Source organism: Chelonia mydas, chromosome 12 (genome assembly GCF_015237465.2).
Source record: "Chelonia mydas isolate rCheMyd1 chromosome 12, rCheMyd1.pri.v2, whole genome shotgun sequence".
Lineage (NCBI taxonomy): Eukaryota > Metazoa > Chordata > Testudines > Cheloniidae > Chelonia > Chelonia mydas.
In genome coordinates, this window is record NC_051252.2 from 33,421,419 (window position 1) to 33,446,949 (window position 25,531).

General features: G+C 42.0%; 1 protein-coding gene across 4 annotated transcripts in view; it reads left to right on the forward strand.

Moving 5' to 3' along the window:
* CDH13 (cadherin 13) overlaps positions 1–25,531 on the forward strand; it is a 761,603-nt gene that overhangs the window by 584,222 nt on the left and 151,850 nt on the right. The window contains exon 8 of one of the 4 annotated variants that reach the window (XM_043526212.1): positions 24,386–24,439. The exons of the other annotated variants lie outside the window; for them this stretch is intronic. Coding sequence (XP_043382147.1) covers positions 24,386–24,424 — 39 coding nt within the window. The 3' untranslated portion in view covers positions 24,425–24,439. Of the gene's footprint in view, positions 1–24,385; positions 24,440–25,531 lie in introns of those variants that run through there. 4 annotated transcript variants of the gene reach the window in all.

Here is a 25,531-nt window from a genome sequence, read left to right on the forward strand (position 1 = left end):
TTTCATGTTTTTAGCTGGGTCAGAAATCCACACAAACAGTTGTCCAGTCTGAGTCCAGGAAATGTGGAGGGAACAAAAGGAGATAATGGAAACCTCCTTTCAAGAGAAGGGAGAAGATGGAGATCACTTTTTTTGATTGATACAAATTGGGCTGGCCGTTTTAAAATCAAATCATGAGGGATCACAGCCAAATGTCATGTGAATTTCCAGTGTATAAGGGACCAGGAATTGCAGTTACTTTAGATTCAGGTTAGGAAGTATAATAAATATTAAACCTAACCTTACAATACTCTGAGGCAAACCTGGATTAAATTGTCTGCTTTAACAGATTATTGTGTTGCTATAAAAGGAAGGCAATACATTTTGGTTTGTGCACTACAAAGCATTTGAGTCTAAGCAAACCTACATATTTTATAGACTTAATTTATGAATAAAAAGTGAAAAGTCTGAATACATGTCTATGTCACAAATATTTATTTGTCATTCCAACTGTTTAGTTGTAACATTTGGAAGCTTCTCTTTCTGATCCCATGAGATGCCCCATAAAAGAGTTTTGCCTCTGGGTATAATATCTATATGCAACACAGCTGTTAGGCTCCGCAGCGTGATAGATTTGGCTTTTATGAACATAATGAAATGGAATTTTTAAATGCAGTAAAAACAGACATAAGATGGCACATCAAACAGAATAGAGGCTTCCTGCGTTCATCCTTTCAGGAACACTATATACTTCTGTCACTTTCAGAAATGAGAACTGTTCTGGAGATTCTACAGCCTACTTTTCAAAATCCAAAACAAGGGCTGCTCTGCCATGCACAAATCAGATCAGGCCAAATTGCATATTAATCAAGATCTCTTTACCAATACTTGCCACTCGACAGAGAGACTATAACACTTTCATTCTCACATAGAAAGCACTGTCATAATTGGTTTGTGTTAGGTGTTAGAAACATTTTTTGACTGAATGACCTGTAACTAATAAGAGGCAATGCACAAATGAAATGAAGGCCCTTGTCTTCCAAGCACTGTACAAATGGGTTCCATCTGTCATTATGTTGACTACATGTGTGATTTCATATTGTAGGCATGTGTGTTATAGGGGGAGAGGTTTAAGGCTGTTTGTTGGAATACAGTGTTTTCCACTAGCTGTGATTATAACAGGTCTATGACAACAGCACAAGTTTCATTAGAACCAAGATGTTTGACTTACACTTTGGAGTGTTGTAGTCATGTTGATCCCAGGATATGAGAGACACAAAGTGGGTCCATCCACCTTGTCCTCTTGCACTTTGGGTACCGTTCTGCTTGTGTTCCCAATAACAACCATCTCCTGGAGTGGAGGCAGGAAAAAGTCTATTGAAGTGAATGGAGTAATTACCGGTCCTTCTTCAGACCTACTTGCAAAATACAGCTGGTTAATGAAGGACATAATATTTCAGATTCTCACGTGTCTCTAACAGCATCACTCTGTCTCTCCAAGGCTCCTAGTCAGCCTCATTCTTCACTCTGACACTTTCCCTTTTTCTTTCCTTCTGCACCTGCCAACATCCCCAGTTTATGGGAATGGCTGTTGATACACAGTTTGTGAGCAATTTTCAAAGAGCATCTGGCCCTGGGTCCATCAGTCATGCCTATCTCCTTTTCAGATCCTTTTGCTGGATTCAGTTTGCCTTCCACATCAAAGATAATCTCCTGCTCTTTGCCTGAAAGGTCACATATACATTGGCCCTCCCCATGCCTCTTTTCTCTTGACCCACTGCCACATATGATACAGTCAATCATTGTGGGCTCCTTCCCAAGATACTAACATTAATAAAGAACCAACACTATGTGAAGTTAATAGAGACCATATTAGAGAAGAGAAGATTTATGAACTTTGGTGGCAAATGGAGCTGATGGCAACAACAGAAGAATGACTTCTCACAAGGCAGCGTCTAAGCACCTACATTATTGAATATCTACACAAACGACCAGCCAAGCTACTCTGGCCCAAGGTGCTTTATCTGCTCAGATAATCTGTGCACCTCCACACAGCACAAGGAGTTTGGCATTTTGAGATTGCTCTGCTGCATGCACTTAACACCCTAGACAAGCACAATGTAGCTAGCCAGTGCATGCAAACCCAGCAAAAATGCAAGACAGTGCATTCTATCTCAAAAACTGAAAGGCCAAATGCAAACTCAAAACCTCATCTAGCTTGGGACAAAACTTACTTATTCCACAGATCCCTTACACCCCGGTGTTACTTTTGACCACACACTTTCCTTTAGAGCCTACATTGAGAAAACGAAAGCCAAGGTTAGCATGCGAAACAACATTCTCAGCAAGCTGGTTACAACAAAGTGGAGGGGGGACCCGTCCACTCTGCAATCAACAGCTCTGGCATATTGCTACTGCTCTGCTGAATGCACCAATGCATACTCTCATGCAAAGAAGTTAGACCCTATTTTTAACACTGCCTACGGCTGTATTACCGGATGCTGCTGTTAGTGCTACGGAGCGTTGGGGATGCTGCAGAGTTGTTAATTCGGCTAGTCCTGCTATTCTTGGAGCACTGGTGTTAGCTGCACTAGCAGAGAGAGCAGCATGTCGATTCAACGGGTCATGGTGTTATTCATAAACAAAGACCACTGGCTCAGTTCAGTGGTGAAGGTGCTCAGCCAGGTTTATTGTCAGCAAAGTATGGCACTAGCGCCCTGTCCAGTGGGTCACGGGGACACTAACACATGTTTGCTAGGGTTGGCAACTTTCTTATCGCACAAAACCAAACACCCTAGCCCCGCCCCTTCTCTGAGGCCCCACCCCCCCACTCACTACATCCCCCCACCCTCACTCACTCACTTTCACTGTGCTGGGGCAGGGGGGTGGGGTGGGGTGCAGGAGGGGCTGAGGGCTCTAACTGGGGGTGCGGGCTCCGGGGTGGGGCCAGAAATGAGGGTTTCAGGGTGTGGGAGGGGGCTCTGGTCTGTCCGGGCTCTGGGGTGGGGCCGGTGATGAGGAGTTTGTGGGGGCTCAGGGCTGGGGCAGAGGGTTGGGGCTCGGGGTTGGTGTGCGGGTTTACCTCAGGCAGCTCCTGGTCAGCAGCACCATGGAGCTAAGTCAGGCTCCCTGCCTGTTCTGGTTCCACGCTGCACCCCAGAAGCGGCCAGCCGCAGGTCCGGCTCCCAGGCGTGGGGGCCAGGATGCTCCACACGCTGCTCTCGCCCTCAGGCACTGCCTCCCCCAGCTCCCATTGGCCATGGTTCTCAGCCAATGGGAGTGTGGAGCCGGTGCTTGGGGCGGGGGCAGTGCGCAGAGCCCTGTGCGCCCCCCCCACGCACACACACCTAGGAGCTGGACCTGCTGGCTGCTTCCGGGGCACAGCGCGATGCCAGGACAAGTAGGGACTAGCCTGTCTCAGCCCCGCAGCACCACCGACCAGACTTTTAATGGCCTGGCTGACGGTGCTGACCAGAACCTCCAGGGTCCCTTTTTGACTGGGCATTCTGGTCGAAAACCGGACACCTGGCAACCCTAATGTATGCCCATGACAAGGTAAAGTCTCAGTCAACATAACATGATGCTGTCCTGTTGACCAATAAAAGATGCCCCTCCTATGACTTTTCCTTCTATACATAGTTACAAACAAGTTACGTAGTACTCTCCAGACATTGTTAGTTACCATCCTTATACCTTATACATGCTAGTTCAAACAAAACATCCTCCTCCATTATCCTGTCATCCCATTCTTATTTTATGAGGGGTCTGTGTGTTCCTGTACAATCTCTGGGGAATTTGGTTACATAGTTACTTGAAAACTCCAGGTGTTCATGTACCATCCTCTCCAGTCAGGAATGTGCTTACTTGGTTAGCCAATACTTGGTGTGTTACGAAACTGCCGAGGCCTACTTTGGTTCACACTCTTAATTATGCCTAGGGCTCCAGCAAGGCCTACAAATGGCCAGGCCAACAGCCTCTATATCCTCTCAGGTATTGCTCTTCCTGATACATGCAGGGAAGTTACTAATAGAATCAAGCACACAAGGCAATACTCGGATCCAAGACATCACTATATAACACCAACACTGAGTCAACTGAAGTCACGACAAAGTTTTCTTATCCCCATTAAACCCCTAACATTGTTACCCAAACAGACAAGGGTTCAGTGATAGCAAAAAAACAAACAAACCCAAAAAGCCAAACCCACCAGAGAATAGAACAACCCTGTGGTCTGTGTGTGCTCTGGCTCCCACGAGGTGAACACCTTTCATATCCTTTTTCCACACTTCTAATTGTCCATGTACATGATATCCTCTGCATGGAACCCTCTCCCTATTCTGCCCTGGTGTACCATGCCTTCAACCTTTTCTTCTTTAGGTTCCTCTTTCATACCTATGTCATCCAAAAGGCCTTTCCACTGCAGTCCTATTGTTGGATAAGTGTTGACAAACTAGGACTGGGGTTTTCAAAGGAGAATAGGGTATGTCTGTATTTCAAAAAGGTGTGTTCTTAACATGCAGTAGCTAACCTATGTCAGCCAACTTGAGTTAATATAGCAGTGGAGACCTGGCAATGCAGCTTTTAACTCATGTTAGCAGCTATAGTTAAGGCCTGTGTGGGAACCTGGAGTTGAACTCGAGCTGCTAACCTGAATTAAAAGCCAAATTGTCAGGTTTTCATTGCTACTTTAACTTGAGTTAGCTAACATGGGTTAGCTAATCCAAATTAAGAACCACCTCTTTTGCAATGTAGACATACTCTTAGAGAGTTAGGCACCCAACTCACATTGAAATAGTCTCATCCCCGTATCCAGCTGGGAAGGTACCAACACTAGATATTTTATCATTAATGTTTTTCTGTACACCTCTATAGTTTCTTAGTTGGTTCATGCTTGAGACATTTTATTATGTATTTAATTCTATAGTTATTGCTGCTCTTCCACATCTTTGCCACTTTGAAACTCTTGCCTTGTGTCTTCTGCCTTGTAGAAGCATCTCTTGCTACGAACTCATTAGCCTTTTTATAGGGATGTCACTCTAGCTATTTATTCACCATGGTTGGGGCTGTATTAGAATAATATCTTATGAAGACAAAAAAAAAAATTACACAGTGTAACCCTTGTTCTCTGGAGGCCTGTTATTCTAGCAGATTCGCACTCACTCACCCACCTTCTGTGCAGAGCAGGGGGTGTGTTTTGAAGTAATATTTAGAAATGGTAGTTGGTGGAAGTGGTAGGAACTGATGGTTAGAACCACTTAAGACTCCTGTACCAGTAATAGCCACTCTACCGCCTCGGCAGGAACTGACAGGTATCAGCTTGTGGTGAGTTGATTTGTCCTCTTTAGATTTCAAATGGATGAGATATCTGCCAGTCCCCTGCTGAAACCATGGAGACAGAAGTTACAGCAATGGTGATTTTAGTATTTACTTTATATATAGTATTGTAGCATCACAGGTGCTCCTGGAACTGTCCAGAGACAGGACTGAGTCCAATAAGCTTCTAAAAATGAGAATCACAGTTAAGAAATGTTTCAGAGTAACAGCCGTGTTAGTCTGTATTCGCAAAAAGAAAAGGAGTACTTGTGGCACCTTAGAGACTAACCAATTTATTTGAGCATAAGCTTTCATGAGCTACAGCTCACTTTGTTCTCTCTTGTTTATTACATATCTTTTTAGAAGAGTTTTTATGTTATATTAACACACATATATATTTCAGGAAGCTTCAATTTTTATTTGAGGAAGTCTGTTGTTGAATATTACTAGGAATCAGGTTTAAGGAGTGGTTGTATTTTTTATTAAATGTGATAGCTATGTACAACGTCCTGTGAAGAAAACTATTCCTACTATTTAGTGGGAAAATGCATTGAGCTGTAATGCATGTAACCTAATGCACTCAAACTGGGTTATTACTGTTGTGTTTTAATGGTCTAATGTACGTTCGTTTAATTTGACTATCTTGTAAGTGAGACAGTACTTGTTTGAACACTGCCTTGACAGGAATTTAATTTTACCTAAGTTAGTATGTTTCCTTACTCTCCTTTTCTCAATGATAAACAAGATAATTCCTTTTGGGTAGTTTTGCATTCTAGAAATATAAAAAGTCTGCTGTAAATTGTTATGTGTGTCATTAAAATTCTCCCTAAACAAGCTGAGTACATTCCACACCTTTCTCTGAGAGACTAGCAGCTATTTTTAAGTCACCTGCTGTGTCCATACATATTCAGAAGACCATAATGGAGATGTGCTACTGAGCAATTTGGTAGAAAGTCATTTAAATAGAGAGGGGTGCAAGAGTGAGTGTACGGGAGTTCAATAAATGAATGCACTAGGTGGTTTTTTGTTTGTTTTTTACCTCTGCAGCCCGGGCTTCAAATCTGGCTTGGGTTGCGGTTGAAATAATTGTGGTGCAATCTAGTATTTATCAGGATATTGTCTACATTAGGAAGCCACAAAATTGTAGCAGCATGGCATGGTTTCCAGTCCTTGTTTACAGGAGATTCGGAGACAAAGAGCAGAATTGCTACAGGTGAGTTATAGCAACAAAGCTGTGCGGGAGCTGGAAACACCTTCATCATGTCTGCATACTAATCAGAACTCTCTCCGATTTCTCTAAGTGCTCAGACACCTCCAGTATTTTACCTTTTGAAATGAACGTTGTGCCCCTCTGCACATCCAGCCTTTATAGCCCCTTATTCAGGGAAGGGAGCTCTTAGGGAACTTGCTTTGCAAAGAACAGCTCTTCTTGCAAACAAGAGAGTGAAGCACCTGAAGGGGGAGCGAGAGAGACCTTAATTTCTCACGCTATCCTCCTCTTCCCACGCTGTCTCCTGATATGTTTCCACTGAGTTTTACAATATCTCCCCAATTCTAGGAGCCATGGGTGGGTGTGTGCATTCATGCATACATCTCTGTATATCTTCTGAATTTTTGAAGCATTCTGCCTTTCCAGCTCTTCCCCTGAGCAGAGAGGAAACCATCCCTTTGCCCTTTAAGGGGCCCAGTGATGACTTTCCAGTTGAAATACCGGAACCACCATAGAGGTTCATGCATTAAGTTCCAGAGGTCCCAGGTTTGATCCCAGCCACCTGCAACGAGGGCATTACGAGTGGGATCTCATCCGGGATTTCAACTGGGAAGTCTCTGAAGCTCAGGATGTGCTTCCCCACCTAGGGGAGAGTGTGGAACCCAGGTCTGCTTGGTGTGGCACTCTGTCTCCCTCTAGTGGCATCTAGACCAGCTGGAGATTGATGAGCCTGCTGCAGTCTTCTTTAAGAGACACATCTTTCAGCTCAGGAAGCAGCAGCTCATGCTTTAAGCTCCAGAGTTCCCAGATTTGATCCCAGCCACTGACAACCAGGTGTGTCGGTGTTACATAGGGCAATAGATTTTTCTTCAACATGAAATGCTGGATCTGCTAAGCAATCAATCATTACCTGTCAAAAGCTGCCATTAGCCCTGGCCAGCCCAACTGTCTCTAATTTGGGAGTCATAGATGTGGCAGTGAGATGTGCTCTCTAAGTCAGAGTCAGATGCAGCAGGAGGTAAGGCAGGATGGGGGAATTGTGTTGGATAAAAGTCCTGAAGCAGTAACCTGAGCTTGACTTCTGCTAGACGGGTCAGTGAGGGAGATCATCTGAGACAAGACTGTATTATGCGGTAGCCTCAGGAGATGGACCCCTAGGCTACAGGTGTAGTCATGATTTTGGGACGCTCTTATCCATGTTTGTTTTTTTTCTGTTCTTGATAAGGTTTTATTCATTTTAAATCAACTTGTTATGGGTCATCTCTTTGCTAGCCTAGTATGGTGACCATATTTTCCCAAAGGGAAAATAGGACACGCCCAGGCTGTCCCAAGCCCCCCTGCCCAGGGCCAGCCCAAGCCCTCTCCCACCTCCATGCGGGGCTGGCCCAAGCCCTCCTTGCCTCCCACTGGCATGGGGCCAGACTAAGGTCCACCTCCCCGCAGGGCCGACCCCAGCATCCCCTCCCCATGCACACATGGCCGCCTGAGCCTTCCCTGCCTCCCACTGTCATTGGACCAGCCTGAGGTCCCCATCCCCACTGGCGCTCAGGGCTGGCCTGAGCCCCCCCCCCCAACCACTGCCACCCCCCTCCCCGCTGTGCATGGGGCTGGTCCATGCCTGCCAGCGCGGGGTGGGTGGGCTGGTTCTATGAGCCCCCTGCTGCCTGTGACTCCCCCTGTATGAGGGGCTGGTGGTCCAAGCCCCCCCGCTGCCCATGCGTCTGGTGGTCTGAGCCCCTCCATCTCCCCCTGCACATGTGGCTGCCTGAGGCCTCCCTCTCCCCACTGCACACAGGGTGGGCTGGCGGGCTTGAGCAACTCTCCCCAGCCCTCCCTCCAGCGCAGGGCTGGCGTTGCCACTCCCGCCCCTTCCCCTCTGCATGTTCCTTCCCGCTAGGGATCCCGCCCCACTTTTTTGACAAAATTGGGCATGTGTCCAATTTGCTCTTGTCAACTGATGATCAAAGGGACTAAAAAAGGGAATGTCCTGGTCCAAACGGGACGTATAGTCACCCTAAGAAAGGGAAGAATATAGAAGAAGAGGAGACTGAAGTTATAGGAACTATGAGGGTATCCATTCTAATTGAACAGCCAGTGTATTGAGACATTTCTAGTAGCGCAGACACTTCTGGTATTGGAGAGAATGGGCCAGATCCTCGCTGGTGTGACTTAGCCATTTATACCAGCCGAGGACCTGCTTCCTTACATTTGTTTATTTTCTAGTGTAGTTCTGTTAAGGTATTTTGGTGAAACAGGAGCATCAATAGGAAAACAGGACGAAAACAGAACAAAACACATCTGCAGGCTAAAATAAGATACTGTACACCCATATTGATTCAAATCCATTCATGCAGTTGAAACTGGCAGTAACAGGAAAATATTCAGAAAAGTCTCAATAAACATCACCCGGACCTGCTATGAAGGAACCACAGCCAGCCGATCTTTCTGGTTAGTTTGACATTAACTTAATACTTGGGTAACTGAGGTGGTATATTATGAAATCTTAACCAAAATGATGGGTTGGAGACCTGCCGGTGGAGCCACTGGCTGTCCTCTGCTGTCATCCAAACAGGTTTGCGTGTGTCTGAAGTATATTAGACCCTCCTTTGGCCTTCTCTGACTGTACTAGCAAAAGTTAAGTTTGAAGTTAATGGCAAAAGTACAGTTCCCTTTGAGAGCTGGTTTAGGCCCTGGGTTGTAAAATGACAAACACAGAGTCAATAATTAATTGTAAGGATTTTCCCACAACCTGCATCACCAAATCCTTACTTTAAATATATACAAAGTCAACTAAATAAAAGGCGTATGTTGCCAACATTGTAGCCAGGGGCTTTCTTTATTGAATCCCTGCCTTAACTAGTAAACTGGGTTTGTCACATTAAAACAGTTTCTGCCTTTCTTATCTCAGCATTGGCTGCAGTTAGCATCACTAGTGAATTCTATTAACACCAGTTAGGCTTTGTAAAGGACTCTTATTATATTATGTCCCCCAGGCAGCTCACCCTCTTAAAAGTGAATGGATGGTGAGAAAAAGAAACTAAACACAGAGATTTCAGTGTTTCCGGAGAAAAGAATGCACCTTAATGTAGGGAAGAGCCACCACACGGCAACAAAACAAAGAAAATAGATTGGAATTAGGAGGCAGGATGTGGGAATGCACAGGAGAAGAAATAGACAGAAAGGGTATGTCCATCCTTTACAGCATAGGGAACATAATTTATTCTTTTTAAATTCAGTGTATATCCTGAATCTCTGTGGCTCTCAGCATTTGACTTTATGCCATTGAATTTTTTGTTTTTTTTTAAAGATGAAAACCCAGCATTTGTTACATCATTACATGTCTAATGGCAGCTAATGCTCAATGAAGCTGGGATCTTTAAAACCAAATATAACCCCAAACACTCAGCTGGCTCTCTCTGAAGTGGATAAAATTCTATGGCACATGCTATGCAGTAGATCAGAGTAGATGATCCTCATGATCTATGAATATGCATGGAGCTGCATGTTCACACATTTCTACTGCCGTAGTATGGGGACACCGCTTGTCAGAGGACTGGTCACAGTTTCGTTTAGGTGATCAGATAATAACACCTCCTTTTTTTAAACAACAAAAAAAAATCAATGTACACTCTTCTGTGGTAGTGGCAAAGGTAAGATCTTTCTAGCTATTAGTAGAGTACACAGTACAAGAAGTGTTTTACAGAGACCACCCTGTGTTGGCTTGATTCACTTTCCTAGGCCACATGAAAGCCATATTTCCTTTGGGTGTAGACATGGATCAATGGAAGAATGTGATTGTCTGCCAAGAATTGCAATGTGGGAGTTATCATTTGTCTTGGGAACAATCCCCTAGCCTTCCTGGCTGTAACACCACATACTGTGACTGCGCGGTAGCCACTTTATGTAACACGAAGTTCAATCTCTTGCAATCAGTCACATCAAATAGTGACACAAAACTAGTCTCATTCTCCTCTCTGGTGATATTCCTAAATTAATAGCCAAATGGTCAAATGTATTAAAGTAACTCTACTTCGGATAGCTTAAAAGAGAAAAAAAAATAACAGAGTTTGCATGACATGTCTAAGGCTTTCACAGGTGTAATTTGAGTAGTTTAACTTGAGAAAATAGCAAATTTTTCTATTCACCTATTTCCAAACGTAGGCTACCCACCACATGCCTCTTTTCTGGCATAGAGCTAAGTGATAAACAGAGCAGTTAATAGAACTGAATGAAAATGAGACATTCTTCTTTATAAAACAAAAGGAAGTCATTATATGTTAGGCTCAGCATTCAGAAGCCATCCTAGCAGAGGGAGCATAATCCTGTGATTTAAGATGTCTGAGCACCACCTTGGCTCTTCCACTGGTTTGCTGTATGACATGGGGAAAAAACACTTAACATACTCTGTGCTTTATTTTCCTCCTGCTGTAATGTAAGTAGAGTTGGGGGAAACATTTTGGCTGCAACAATTTCCAGCAAAAAAAATCAGATTTGGCACACCAAAACACTTCATAAATCTATGTCAATTTTGCCAAAAAAAAAAAAACCCTGAAAAACATTCAAAATATATTATTTGATATTTTTGAAATGGAAATTGTTCCCATTGTGATTCAAAACGAGTTTGTGCTTTGAAATTTCCTTTACATTTTATTTAATTAAAATATGTTTGAAAATGCTCAGCATTGAAAGTAAACATTTCATTGCAGAGCAAACAAATGTTTTATTTCAACCCAAAGCAAAACGGTGGTGGTTGGTTTTTTTTCAATTTGCTAAACATTTCAGGGCCGGGGAAGGGGGGTTGGTTTGATCCATAATGATTTTTTCAGTTTTATTAGAATTCCCAGTGAACCAAAAAAATCTGTTCTTTACTCAGCCTAAAGATAAGTTTCTTACAATGTCCATATTTAGACCAGCTATTTTGTGTCCTTATATCTGGCATCAGTGGGTTTTAGCAACATAGCATGAATGAATGGCTCTTGAAATTGTACATGAGCAATAAGCTTGATTTAAAATAAATAAATAATGTACATTTCTTAACGTGGAGTTCAAGAATACATTGGAACTACATGCAATGCTTGGGAAATATTGTTGCGTTATTAATTTGCATTGTGAGAATTGCCTTGGGGTGGAGTGAGGGGCACATTGGTATACCTTACTCAAGTGAATCAAAGTTTGCAGATACAGGCTGGATTCTGGTTTCCATTTAAATCAATAACACATCGCCGATTACTCTCAGTGGTGCAGGATCTGGCCCATTCTTTGTACCGTTATAGTTTGTTTAAACCTCTAGTGTCGTCATCTTATGGTTTCACTACAATCATTTAAAATCTCTGTAGAAAAATACATCTTTAGGTAATTGTGGGTTTGATAAAAAGCATTCTGTCTTACTGTGTAATGCTCCATCACTTTGATACCTATAGTCAGGTGTCTGCATTCGCCTCATGTCCTCAGTGTCTACAGCAGCAGCACAGACAAATAGGCCTGTGTCCAATACCATTATGGAGTATGCTCTTGGAGCCCATATGGTGTTAGTTTCTCATAAATAAATCATGCTGAGAACCGTTGGATACATACAGGGGCTTTTTCCAGTTCCCCATAGAAGAAACAGAAAAAAGGAGTGATTTCAAAGCAGTCATGTTATATAGTTTGTTTCATCCAATTCCTACAAATGAGTTTGTGGTGGATTAACATCAACAAAATTAATAAAATTAAATTTTAATTGCTGTTTAGCAAACCACATGTTGTAATTTAATAGCTAATTTAAAACCAAAATTATGGTGTTAAGAGCAAATATAACAGTTCCTGATAGTTTATAAAAGCAAGAAAATATACATTCTGCATACCGAAGCATATTTGTAGTACTGCAGACTTTAAAATGACGATAATGGTATTTTTCATCATTTCAGGGCTCTCGCCTGCTTTACTGTCCACTTATACATGCAGGCTTGTTTTGTTTGTTTTATCTCTCATGCAGCAGGACAGTTGCATAAAACTCATGAAGAACCTACAGAATCCATGTGTAATTCCGGTCTCTCAGCAGGGTTGTGTTGACTTCCATCTTTGTATAGAGCTTTTGTTGGACACTCAAGTGACTTCCAGACAGCTGTAAGGCAACAATTGCTATTCAAACTTTATGCTCCCTCAAAAATTAAAACAGCTGTCTACAGTGGTGGTAAAGAACCAAATCCCTCTCAAATGTTAAAGTTATGATCCAGTAGGTGGCTCAAGGCTTGCTAATGAAGATGCATCTGTTGTTATTTGTTGCCTTTACAATTAAAAAAGTTCCGCCAGAACAAGCCTGGAGCAAATGCAGGTTGACATAGGCACACAACTCCCATCTACCAGAAGGTGTATCTGCACTCTCGCTCATTACCATAGTTAGAGAAAACCTTTCATCTGACTGAATAATATTGATGGTCCCACTGCTCATTCCTCCTCCAAAGAGCAAACTTCAAATAAATGGGTTGTTGTTTAAATTGAGTTCCTCTGAACATTCTGCTGCACAGATGTATGTCTGGGAGAGGTGCAGTATATGAATGTAACTGGCAGTCATGACAGATATGTAGACAATCGTGGCTTAAGCTCTGAAGAAACTGAAGGATTCCTGCCCCCAAACTAAATGATCTGTTTTCTGCTTCTTGGAACTCCTGTACCAGATGCCTCTACCTCTGCACTAGAGATTTGCCTCATTTGCTCGCCCAACATGCCAATATCTTCACCGAGAACCAATTGGAAAAGGGAACTGATGAAGGAAAAACCAGAGCTTCGTGCTCAATCCTGCGTGGGCTGAGCACTCAGGTCCTGATCCAGCAAAACACTTAAGTACATGCTTAACTTTAAGCACATGTGCAGTCCCAGTCAACAGCTGGTGGTGAAGTCAATAATGCATCATTTGTCTGGCCTGTTGCCTACTGACTGAGGCTATGTTTGATTATGGCTACTCTTTAAAATAACATCAGTGTTTGCTTTTAATTAGTGTCTTGACTGTGGCCCTGATTGGGGCCCTGTTGACTTTAGTTGGTCTCTCTGTGGGCTGAGGGGTCTAACGCAGCTTGTGACGGGGTGCTCCATTCACTGATAAAATGGCACCTCCTCCTGGTTATTCTGGAGAATAGCTCGCAAGGTCAGCACCCCTTCCTGAGGTTGCACGCCATCTCTCCACCTCTCTCTGGGTCTGCAGCACTTCTCTTGCTCCCTGAGCTGCTGCTGCCTCTTCATGACACGGTCCTCTGGCCAGGTCACTCTGCATTTTTTCCCTTCCAGGGTATCAAGGTTTTTCTTCAGCAGTCCTAGGCAGTCCTCCCATTCACTGCCTTGTAGTGCCATTCCCTCAGTGGCTGGCAGGGGAAGCCGGGCCTGCCCTTTACTCTGGGTTCTGGCTCAAGGAGTCAAAGCCTGTTCCGTTCTAGACCTTACTGCCTCTTCCTGATTCCTTTCCTGCCTTCCTCCCTCTCTGAGTTTGCCAGACCAAGTGCACCTCTCTTTCCACAGGGAATGACTGCAGACTTTCCCAGCAGCCCTTTTCTGCTGCCTGCTCCCTGGCTTTATGGAAGTCCCACCTGTTCCTGCCCAGGTGAGCTTCTTCTAATAGGGCTTTTCTCTCAGTCTTGCCTCCTAATAGGTTAATGGGCCCTCTGGCCTACCCTAACCCCTTCAGGAAGTGTGGGGTGGATAGTCCATCACACAGCTTCCAATACCTCATTTGTTTAATTAGTGTAAAGTTCCTAGTGTCAGAGAATGGAAGGTATGACATCACAGTACCACCCCCCTCCTCAACATCATCCAGAGAAAATGGGAAGAACGCCCCTTTCTGAACGACCAACTCTATTTTACTCAGTACCTGGTTTATGCTACCTACTTTAAGTTTTGATTTGATCCCTCACTCCTGTAGCATCCTCTTCACCTTCATTTTGCTGCTGGTTGTTTCCTGCATGCTGGTCATATGCCTCTGCAATCGTTATTTCTCTAAAAGGCTTATTAAAGCAGGTAGTTTATGTGTGTGACCTTCCTTCCTTCCTCTACTGAGTTTATTTTCTCCCCTACAATAAAAAGGTAGGCTGCATTATTGTGCTTTTGATCCGGAGAGAGAGGAAAAAATCCACAGATCAACTATGTTGATTTTATTTCAAGCTGCTTGCCAATGATACATGTTTCCCCTGCACCTTCCTCACCACTAATGGTACTTACATCTATCTTTGAAGAGCTTTTCTTTTAGTCCCAGTTTCCTTCTGTAATCAGTACTCCCACTTAGGTGTTCGAAATGTGCTTTCCTCTGACCCTTCTGTAACTAACAAGTTAGGTTTTCTTTGCTTTGATAGCCCTTGGGTGTATAAAATACCCCCCAAATATTCCAGTATCTTCTAAATACAACCTCATTTTGCATCTGCTTCCCCTTCTGTATTGAGTTGGTGGGGGGCCAGATCCTCCATCCTTCGTTGAGACCAGCAGTCCCTGCTCATGCATGTAGACCCATTGAAGTAAAAATTGCTATATGATTGAGTGACAGTTGAAGGGTTGAGCCCTAAATCACTGACCACAGCAGCTCTATTCCTTCTTTTCTCAGGACATTTTATTTTCCTCAAATTTCCCCTAGCTGCTGTTGCTGTTTCTCTTTGCTCCTCTCTGTAGACCTGTTTTATAAAGGATGAAGCACAACAAGATCCAGCCCATGAGTAGATAGCGAGGTAGAAGGTGAGGTCTCTCACTCTTTCCTACAGAAAATAAATACTTTGGGTGCTGGAATTGTTTCCTACTTTCTACGCCCCACCCTGCCCTGTGCCATTTTGAGAGAGGGGATTCTCCCCATTAACATCAATCACAAAAATTCCGTTGACTTTAGTGAGCCAGGCTTTTACCTCCTAGACTACTTCAGTGAATTCCCTGTACTGTGACACCACTGGAAAACTTCAGAAGCAGAAAGAGCTTCTTTCATCTGCTTTTAATTAACTGTACTCAGTATCATTGACAGGTTTTTCTCTTCTCTCCCAATAACCTCCTTTCCCTGTCATTGGGACAATGAGAGGAAGGTAACACATCCAACTGTGTGTCAACTTTGACCTTCAATTATCCCAATTATTCACACTTCAGAGTTTTAGGTAGTAAGAAGAGAAGCTTTACAATAGCAAGAACAACTTTGCACTTAGAGTGATGTCAATAAAATTGCACGTGGACAGCAGTCAGATCCTCAGCAGCTGTGAAATAGCATTGGCTTCAGTGGATCTATGTTGATTTTCACCAGCTGAGGATCTGGCTTTGTGTCTGTGCTGCTGTAGCCCATTGTTCAGTAGGTGCCATATGTGGCCCCCTGTACCAGGTTTCCAGAGGGTGTGCCTCTGCTACCACAGCCAGCTAGGGGGGTTAGTCTTTTAGCTCAATCTGCAGAGGTTAATGCTCTGGCTCCGGAGGTTGACAGTTCAATCCCCGTTGATGCCCAGATGACAATCATTATGCCACTCAGAAGTCAGATTTCACTGAATTTTTCACCTCGCTCTAGTAAATATTGCAAACACCTGCCTCTGTTTGAAGAAAATATCAACGTTCCAGAGGCAGGAAAGCAAAACACTTGGCTGAGTGTCCAGCTTTATTTTCTGATTTCTCCCTTATTACAGGGTCATTTGGAAAGTCATTGGATAGTAGAACGGTGCTGGAGCAGAGTGAAAATGAACCAAAAGAAGAGAAAAAACAACATCTGAGGCAAAATCTGTCTGCATTTCAGGAGCTGTCAAAATGAAAAATGAAACCACAAGTTGGCCTTTAAAAATATTAATTTATTTTAAAGATGAACAGCAGAATGCTGGGAAAAAAGTCACCTTATCTTCAGGAAGGAGCAAGCTAGACTAAACCTCTATCATTCTTCCCAGATCTCGAATGTCACTTTCCTACCACCCTTAAATTTAAAAAAGAATTGCAAGGAGGTAATCCTCGGTCTTCCAAACATAATAAATTCCTGAGGTGTTTTTGCTTTGTTATTAATGAGCCAGTCATCAAATGTACTAACCAAGGTTTAAGGTGGTATATTTTCAGTGGTCTTATTTGTCAGTTTTACTGACTTAAGCAGATTCACTTCCCCTTTTGACTTAGGGCAGTATTTATGAATTGCTTGACAACAGAAGCAATGTTGCATTGACAGGAGTAGGACTACCTGTGACAATAAAAAAAATATAATTGATGAATATTTGGCTGCCGGTTAATGTCCGGTTATATCTAGGGCGTGTTTTTCACAAGTCGTCACCAAAAGGCTATTCTTATCTAAATAAGGCTTTAATTACCACCCTATACATGTTTTCTCCTATTAATTCCATGCAGCAAATCACTGTATCTTAGTGAATTTACAATCCCCACTACGAAATAATGTAAGATCATATTCCAATATTTTATACTACTTGAAATAGTAACTTGATATTTTTTCAGTAAGTTGTCAAAATATTTGGAAGATGTTCCTATTGTAAATGATATTTATTAATTTATTATATCTGGATGTATGCTTTCTTTGTTACCACAGTTACATATTCTGAGAGCAAATACAATACATTCCATTCCTGAGTGGAACAGAAAAGAAAAAAAAATCACTGTTCTTTACTTGCTAATGTAATAAAGCTGATAGATAAGGAAGGCCCATTGCAGATTTAAAAAATGTATTTCATATTAGATTAACTTTTAAATGTATCATTTACCATTGTTCTACTAAATCCATCCAGCGCCTATGAAATGGAGGTAAACAACTTCCCTTTAAGTGCCTACCTTAGTCCTCTCAGATGATCAGCTGGTAATCTGAATATCGCATTTCACAAATCTGTGGACCTAAGGGTCAGATCCTCAGCTGGTGCAAATCAATGTAGCTTCAGTAAAGTCAATAGAACTATATTGGCATACACCTGCAGGGGAACTGACACTATCTTGCTCAAAAAAAGCAATCCACTGGCTAACTTGAAGATTATTGCCTGTCCTCTAACCTGCCTTTGGGGGGCAAATGTGTAGAAAAGGCAGCAGTGAGGAAACTGTGCCACCATCTGGAGTTGCAGATTTCTTTGATAACTGTCAGTCTGGTTTTATGCCTGATTATAACTAGGGGACTGCACTGGTTTCATTGTTTGACAATTGGTTGATATCTTCCTATCTGTGGACAAAAGCCTGGTTCATTTTAGTTCTAATATTTGGGGGGATTTTCCGGTGTCCCTTCTGTTTGATGTGTGTGTGAAGTCAGCGGAGAAGATAGTGTGATGGTTTGGGAAGCAGCTGCATCGGTATACTGCTGAGATGCAGCTTTACAACTCTTTTTTATTGGACCCACAATGCTTTCCCAGGGTCAGGCCAAATTGCAAATGTCAGAGTGAACTGGTTGAGACCTGATAGAGATCAGTCTGAGTTGATGCTGGTTGGGTGGCAGAAGCTTTCTGATAGCATAACAGTGATGGTGACTGCTTCCTGTAGAGAAGTGATTCTTCACCCTCCGTTTGTTAAGAGACCTGCAACGCCGGCATGCTTTTGGATCACCATCTGCTATTAGAATCCCAGGTCGCTGCAGAAACCAAAAGTGCCTATTTTCTATCTGCATATTACATGACAACTGTGACCATTTCTCTTGGATCTTCATGTCTTTGTGGCTGACAGACTGGACTATTGTAATGCTTTGCATCATACTCTAAAGGGACCGTCCATGGAACCCATCCTGAAGTTACAGTTGGTACAGAATATGGTAGCCCAGTTGCTTAGTGGGACTGGCTACAGCACATTACACCGGTTCTCCATAAACTATGCCAGCTTCATGTTCTCTGCCAGGTGCAACACAAGGTGTGTATTGATATTGCTGTATATAGCCCTATATGGTTTGTATCCTACTTCCTGGCCAAGTGAGATTGTCTGATGTGCTCTCACTAACCGTTCCTAAGTTTGAGTATCTATTGCTGGGTGGGAGTTCTACATGGAGGGTCTCAACTTTGGAATTTGCTTCTTTTTCGACTGGCCACAACCCCAAGCTTGCTAACCATCAGGAAAGGGTGCCAAACTTATCTGCCTATTCAAGCTTTAGCCCATTGGCTGATGAGGGAGTGAATTATGTCTTTAAAGTGGTTCTGGTTTTTGTTCAGTGATCTTACCTTCAAGTTCCGACCTTTTGACTGTAGTAAGTTTTAAGAGTGTCTGTTTTGTTGCTTAAAAAGAAAAATGAATAGTATGGGTTAGATCGTTTGTCTACACTGCATTTAGCGGTGACTGCCATTCAGATGCTCTGCTAACTAGAGTTTAGACCAAAGTTTCAACATGATAGGCCTAAGCCACAGCTTTCTGCCCCCTTCTTTTCTTCTGAAATTAGCCCTTTAGTCAGCATATACTGAATTTACAAATTATTGTCTTCAAATTTGCCAGCTCCGCTTGCTGGATTGAAGTTGACCTAATCCTAAAAGACTGACTTTATTAATAAAACACAGAAGCATATAATTTAGTGTTGTGAGACTACACATAGAAAATGTACTACTCAACGTCATTCTCCTGTATCCTATTGTATGTGCTCATGAGTTTAGTTTGCTAGTTTCTTTTTCTTGCTTGCTTGCTTTCTTCAAGATTTGTGTCATATTCTACCTCCTAGCGATGAAGATGAATGAGAAGCTGTTGAATAAAGGTATACTAACCAGAAATGCCTGTGAACTTGTAATGTAACAACCAACCAGGAGAAAAAAAGTGGCATTAAGGAGCCTGACATGCTTTATCAATTCCATTCAGAAAAAGATCAATTTTGCTTTAAATTTTAGGAATAATTTCTTTATTGTTTGTTTTAATGGTTCAATGCATTAGAAGTTTAAATATAGGAAAGTTATAACCAATACTTTCCATTGTTTTATCTCCTAGCACCATGACCAATGAGGCAAATAATCCATGGCCATTAAGCTTTCTATATAAAGAACTGAAATGTATACAGAGCTTACAACAGCATGAATAATGGAGTTCTTTCCTTAGGCCTTGAAAGGTTGACACATACAATATTTTTCAACAAGAATACATGGTGTGATTCTTTAGTCTCAATCTATTTAACATTAAATACAATTTTTATGGCTTCCTTCAGAAAAAAGTCATGTATCACTTAGCCATTGAGAACTTATGGGGATACTATACCAGTGACTTAAGTACTGACTTTGCATGCAATTCCACTGTTATTTTTCAAGGAAGCTCAGGCCCAGGGCATGCAGTTGCTTCCAGAAACAGAGTGGGTCAAAAAGAGACATGAATCCATCAATCAATACACGAACATGTCACCCTTCATGTGAACATCACACATCTCTGTCATAGCAAATAAAAGCTGGAAACTAAATGGCAAGAACAAAATACTCATCAGACATGTGCAGAACTTCAAACAGAGACTCCGAGAAATGAGCATGTGAATGATGGTTTCTCAGGAGCTGTAGTAAATAGAGATACAACTAAACCAAAATGTGGGTGCAGACATCCCCTAGTACTTTCTGTGTTCAAAATCCAGATCCAAACATTGCATCTGAATCCTCTCACTAAGAAAATGCAATCTACTCTTCCTTCAGCCCAAAAAAATCAAAGGCATGTTTTTTAAAAACTAAGTTACACTAAAGTTTATAAGGGAAAACATGGGAGGGGGGGAGGCATTGGATCACAGGAATCTTGCCTGCCAGATACAAAGATAATGTGTTGTATTCCCTAAGCAGAATTTGACTTTGCTGCTGTGGAGCACATTAACAGATTTTCTGCAGGTCATCAGCCAGGCTAGTAGGCCTGGTGGAGAAGAAATACTGGGAATTTGTAAATCTACCTTGTGAAGCAAGCAAATGTTACACAAAGATCGGTTAAGAAAATTGCAGTAAGGTTTTATTCTTCATTTGTAATTAACAAAGCAGAAGTGGTTAAAGTAGTGGACTGGAAGTTTGGAGCCTGTGATTTATTCCTAGATGACTCCATGCATCTGAAGAAGTGGGGTTTTTACCCACAAAATCTTATGCCCAAATAAATCTGTTAGTCTTTAAGGTACCACCAGGCTCCTCGTTGTATTTGTGGATACAGACTAACATGGCTACCCCTCTGATACTTGATTCCTAGCTTTGTGACTGATTCTCCATATGGCCTCAGGCATGCCATTTTGGCTCAATTCACCCATCTGTTAAATGGGTATAATGGTATTTGTCTCTCCTGCAGTGTGTTGCTAGACTCAATTAATCTTTGTAATGGGCTTTAGGATCTTCATATGAAAGACACTAGATCGCTGCAAATTAATATCGTAAATAATCTGGTCATCTAGAATTGTTTAAAGGCACGTTGCATTCTATTTACTACTTAAAATGACACGGGCTTAAAGAGAGAAGACAGCAAAAACCATTTAAGTTGCTTACGACGTTTACTATAAAATATGCTGCTGTGTCACTGCTTTGAATAATATGTTGGTCAGTATGATACATTATTTTGTAATAGGGTATCATGGTACTTGTGAAATGTGAAGTCTGTAGTTTTCCACATTTCTCCCTGGCTGTGTGTATACAGCAGCCTATAAAGGATTTATTGTCCTCTAAGGGCTGAATCCTCCTGCCAGTGCAAAGCCTGGACAAACAATCCTTGTTAAAAGAAAAGGAGTACTTGTGGTACCTTAGAGACTAACCAATTTATTTGAGCATAAGCTTTCGTGAGCTACAGCTCACTTCATCGGATGAAGTGCATTGCATCCGATGAAGTGAGCTGTAGCTCCCGAAAGCTTATGCTCAAATAAATTGGTTAGTCTCTAAGGTGCCACAAGTACTCCTTTTCTTTTTGCGAATACAGACTAACACGGCTGTTACTCTGAAACCAATCTTTGTTAAAGGGAGTTTCTGTGGTGGGGATGAAATCCTTCCCCACTCAGGGCATGGGGCTACACCTTAGCCAGTATTGCAGTTCCCTGGGCATGGGATGGGGAAAACCAGTTATGTATTCATTGGCCTCAAACCACGCCAACCCTCTGCATTAGAGGGAATGGAGCATCACCAAAGCTCAGCATTAAGGCATGCAGGAGTTGTGGATTCGTTGTACAGGCTCTCCATATCCTGCAGCACAACCACACAGGTTCCATCCACAGTCATTGGAGGTTTTTGCCCTACGTAACGAAGATGCATTGTAAAAATTATTTCTGAGCTGTCATTGTTGGTTGCAATAGTATCTCCTGAAGGGAGGGAGGGACGGGGAGATGTCCTTATTAGGGGATAATCATTTCAGTTAGTGGAGGAATTGTGTGATCTGTTGGCTTACAAGCAGCAAATCTACTTTGGAATTTCCCCCCAATCTATATGAACAGATGAGGAGATAAGTTGTAGTCCAATAAAATACTATTCTGAGGGGTGTGAGGGTCAGATTTTACCCTCATGTAAGTGTGGCATTTTTAATAGAATTGTGAGGGCAGAATTTGGCTCTTCTGTTTGCGTGGGGAGGTTTAGGACCAATTGTTGTCCTTCCTAGCAGGTTTGGTCAGCTGCCTAATTTGAATATCAGTTGGGGAGTGGCTCGGCTGTCCAAGCTTCAGACTTGAAATGCTTAGATTCCCTGGAACCACAACCTAAAATATAGATGGCTTTAATCCAACCCTTTGTTCTTCCAAGGTAGATAAAGAGGTTTCCTTGCATCTTAAAAACTGAGGCTCTGCCTATGCGGAGTACTATGACCTCTTTCTTAAAAATATGTATCAAATTTTCCATGGTGTGCTATGCCCCAACCTGCCCACAGAGTAAGGGGGTATTTTTTTATCATCTGACTATGGGCCCAATCCTCTGACGTTTTGAGCAACTCCTGAGCAAAATGAAAGATCTGAACTCCCATTAAAGTCAGTGACATTTGAGGGTGCTCTACGCCTGACTGGATCAGACCTTGTATGCTGAAAATGAGAATGTGCTGCGTAATTAATTTGCATACCATGAATCCATAATACCAGCTCCATAATGCAAATATTTTAGGTGAAATCCTATCTCAATTGCAGTCAATGGCAAAACTCCCATTGTCTTCAATGATGCTGGGAATTTCGCCTTCGAAAGCAAGTTATACGCTCTTCTAGGCCCTGATTCAGGAAAGCATCCTTATTCAGGAAGTGCTCTTAAGCACATGCTTAACTTCTACTGAAGTCAGTGGAACTCAAAGGAAATGCTTAAGCGCTTTCCTGGATAGGGGTCCTAGACTCAGACAGTTACTGGGGGTGTTGAGAACAGAGAAATGCCAATAGGGTTTAATCCACATTGTGGATGCACAGTCTGAAAAATGTTATAAGAATCAGAAGCATGCCCATGTGTGTGCAAGCACACAGTCACACGCCCCACACATCCAATTTTTAATTAATTTGTACTTCTTATACTTACAAACCACCAGCAGTTTGGTTGATTTTTCTCTTCAAAAATTATTGCAAAGAAATAGTGGCCCATGCCTCATCTCCTCCTGAATCTCCCTTTACTCGGTTTCTTTCCTAGAAACAAGACCTAAAAAGAAAAATCAGAATTTTTTATTATAACTGCTTATAGACATTCAAGGTAGCACCGGGACTGAGCAGTGCAATCCTCATATGCACTTCTCCTATGTTCTCAAATGTGCAGTCCTGCAGCGTGAACATTGTACAACTGCAAAGTTAACTTTGATTCAATAACAAATAGTTTTTTAGCCAAATAATTCAGCTGCATGTCTCACTCCTGGAATAGTGTAACACTTTGGTTCTGATTCCTCTGGGAGATATTATGGTCCAGTTCACATTCAGGTCTTACTCATTTTTTATTTGCACTGCACATATTATTAGTTGAAAATCCCACATTTCATTCAGTATTTCCATGTCACATCCTGAAAACTAAGGACATTTTCACTCCCCTTGCAATATCCCTCTTGACAGGGAGCACTACTGAACATGTGAATTTCTCATTCCCATTGTCTTTGGATTATTTTTCAAATGAAGTAGGTGCAGGGAATGGCAGAGCTTGGGTGGGGGTGGACGGGGGGAGGGATGGAGAATACTTGGAGATAATGATGCTGCCTTGACAATATTTTGCAAGCCTTTGAATTCCCTGAGAGAGAAACAGTGATGCTAATAACAGGTTTCAGAGTAGCAGCCGTGTTAGTCTGTATTCGCAAAAAGAAAAGGAGTACTTGTGGCACCTTAGAGACTAACCAATTTATTTGAGCATAAGCTTTCGTGAGCTAAATTGGTTAGTCTCTAAGGTGCCACAAGTACTCCTTTTCTTTTAGTGATGCTAATATTTTCTACTGTACTTTCATCTGTGTATAATAGTTTTGCTTTAGTAAATTAATGCATATCTGTTATTGATTTTATTTTACTTTCCCATTAATAATCGGATTCCAGTTTTGATAAGCAGGATATAACCAGGATTAGGAACAGGATGATAAACAATTAACAAAGGCAGTCATTTTCCAGTGTGTCTTCTCTGTGTATTTATTAAACTAATTATTTATGCCTCCAAGCTTCTCTTCCATTTGAGTTCTGGTTGTTGTTATGTTAGCTCAGCATTTTGAAAAAAACAATTCTGGAAATTTCTTTTACTTTTAGTGACCTAGATAGTGGCATTTTCAAAGTAGTGCAAAATGCAATGCTATTTTATATTTATTGCTAGTGAATTTACAATTTCTCTGTTCCTTTTCTTCATCTCAATAAAGTTTATGCAAATAACATTATAATTTATAATAAGACTAACATTTGTTAATCTCAGTTCAAATAGTGGATTTGTACTGCACCAGATTTCCATACACTTTTGTTGAATGAGAGTAGGGGACAGCTTGTAATACTTTCATTATTGTGCCAGTCTGTTAATCTTGATTTGTCATTTTTGATTACACACCTTCATTTTCAGTGTTCATTGTTAATTTTTTCAAATCCCATTATACTCACACATGCACATTTTTTGTTTCTTTTTACAGATGTGTCTGTGTATAACTAGTTCCAAGCCACGGGCCTGAAGCTACAACACTTACTACAGTGTTGGCTTCAGTGGGAAACCCGGTGTTTGAGTAAGAGTTTTTAGTCCTTGACCTCGAGGGGTGGGAGCTGGGGAGTTAGATCTTGATCTGATTAAGGTCAGTATTAAGTATCTGATTAAGGTCTTGCTGATTTAGATTTAAATTCATTCAAATGGCTGAGATTCTTGCAGAATTGAAAGGGTCATCAGTCATTTCTTTGGCATTATCAGAAACCGCTCTGAGAGACAAGATGCTGTTTCAAGACAGTTCACTTTTGTGTATCTAAAGTGAATCACACCTAGGTATTTTAGCCCAATCTGTTTTATGCTCCTTTTAAAACCTCACCTCACTTGTATGTAAATTTTCTTATCACCCACACTGGAACCTTGTAGAATTTTCCCTTACCAGGCTTTAATAACCTTGGGCTAGATTGGGACTTGGATTAAATATCCATGCAGGGAAATAAGAAGGAGTAAGACCTGCTTTACACCTCCGTTCAGGGAATTAGACCTTGGCTCTGAGCCTGCAGGAGTAAGCAGGTGCTGCATGCTTATTTATTCCCTCCAGAGTAAGTGGATGGGGATTTGGCCGAGTTTTGCAGCATAACTGAGTGGGCAGAGCAAGAAGAAATCAGGGGAGGAATTGTGATTTAGAAAGGTGTATGTATGGCACAATGCCTCCCGGGTTACTCCTGGGGTGGTGCAGCTTTGGTACTGCCCTTTCTCAGATCCATGGCTAGAGTCACAATCTAGCCCTTTCTTGCTTTGAAGTTTTTCTTTTAATATTGTCATAAATGTCTGCTCTCTAATCTTCAAGGATGTCCAGAATTCTGCCGTCAGACTGCTTTTACACTCTTAGAAGTGTACCTCTCATATCATCACCCCATCCTTTGTTACCTTTGCTATCTTTTTATCTACAAAGAACTGTCCAGAAATCTATTCCTAGTTTTCAAAACTCCCTGTGGACTTACTCCGTCCTGCCTCTCTGACCTCAGCTTACTCCCACGCCCACCCGTTCATTCTATTCCTCTACTGTCCGTCTACTGAGACATGACTGGGAGTGATTCTTTCCTCTAAAAAGAAAAGGAGTACTTGTGGCACCTTAGAG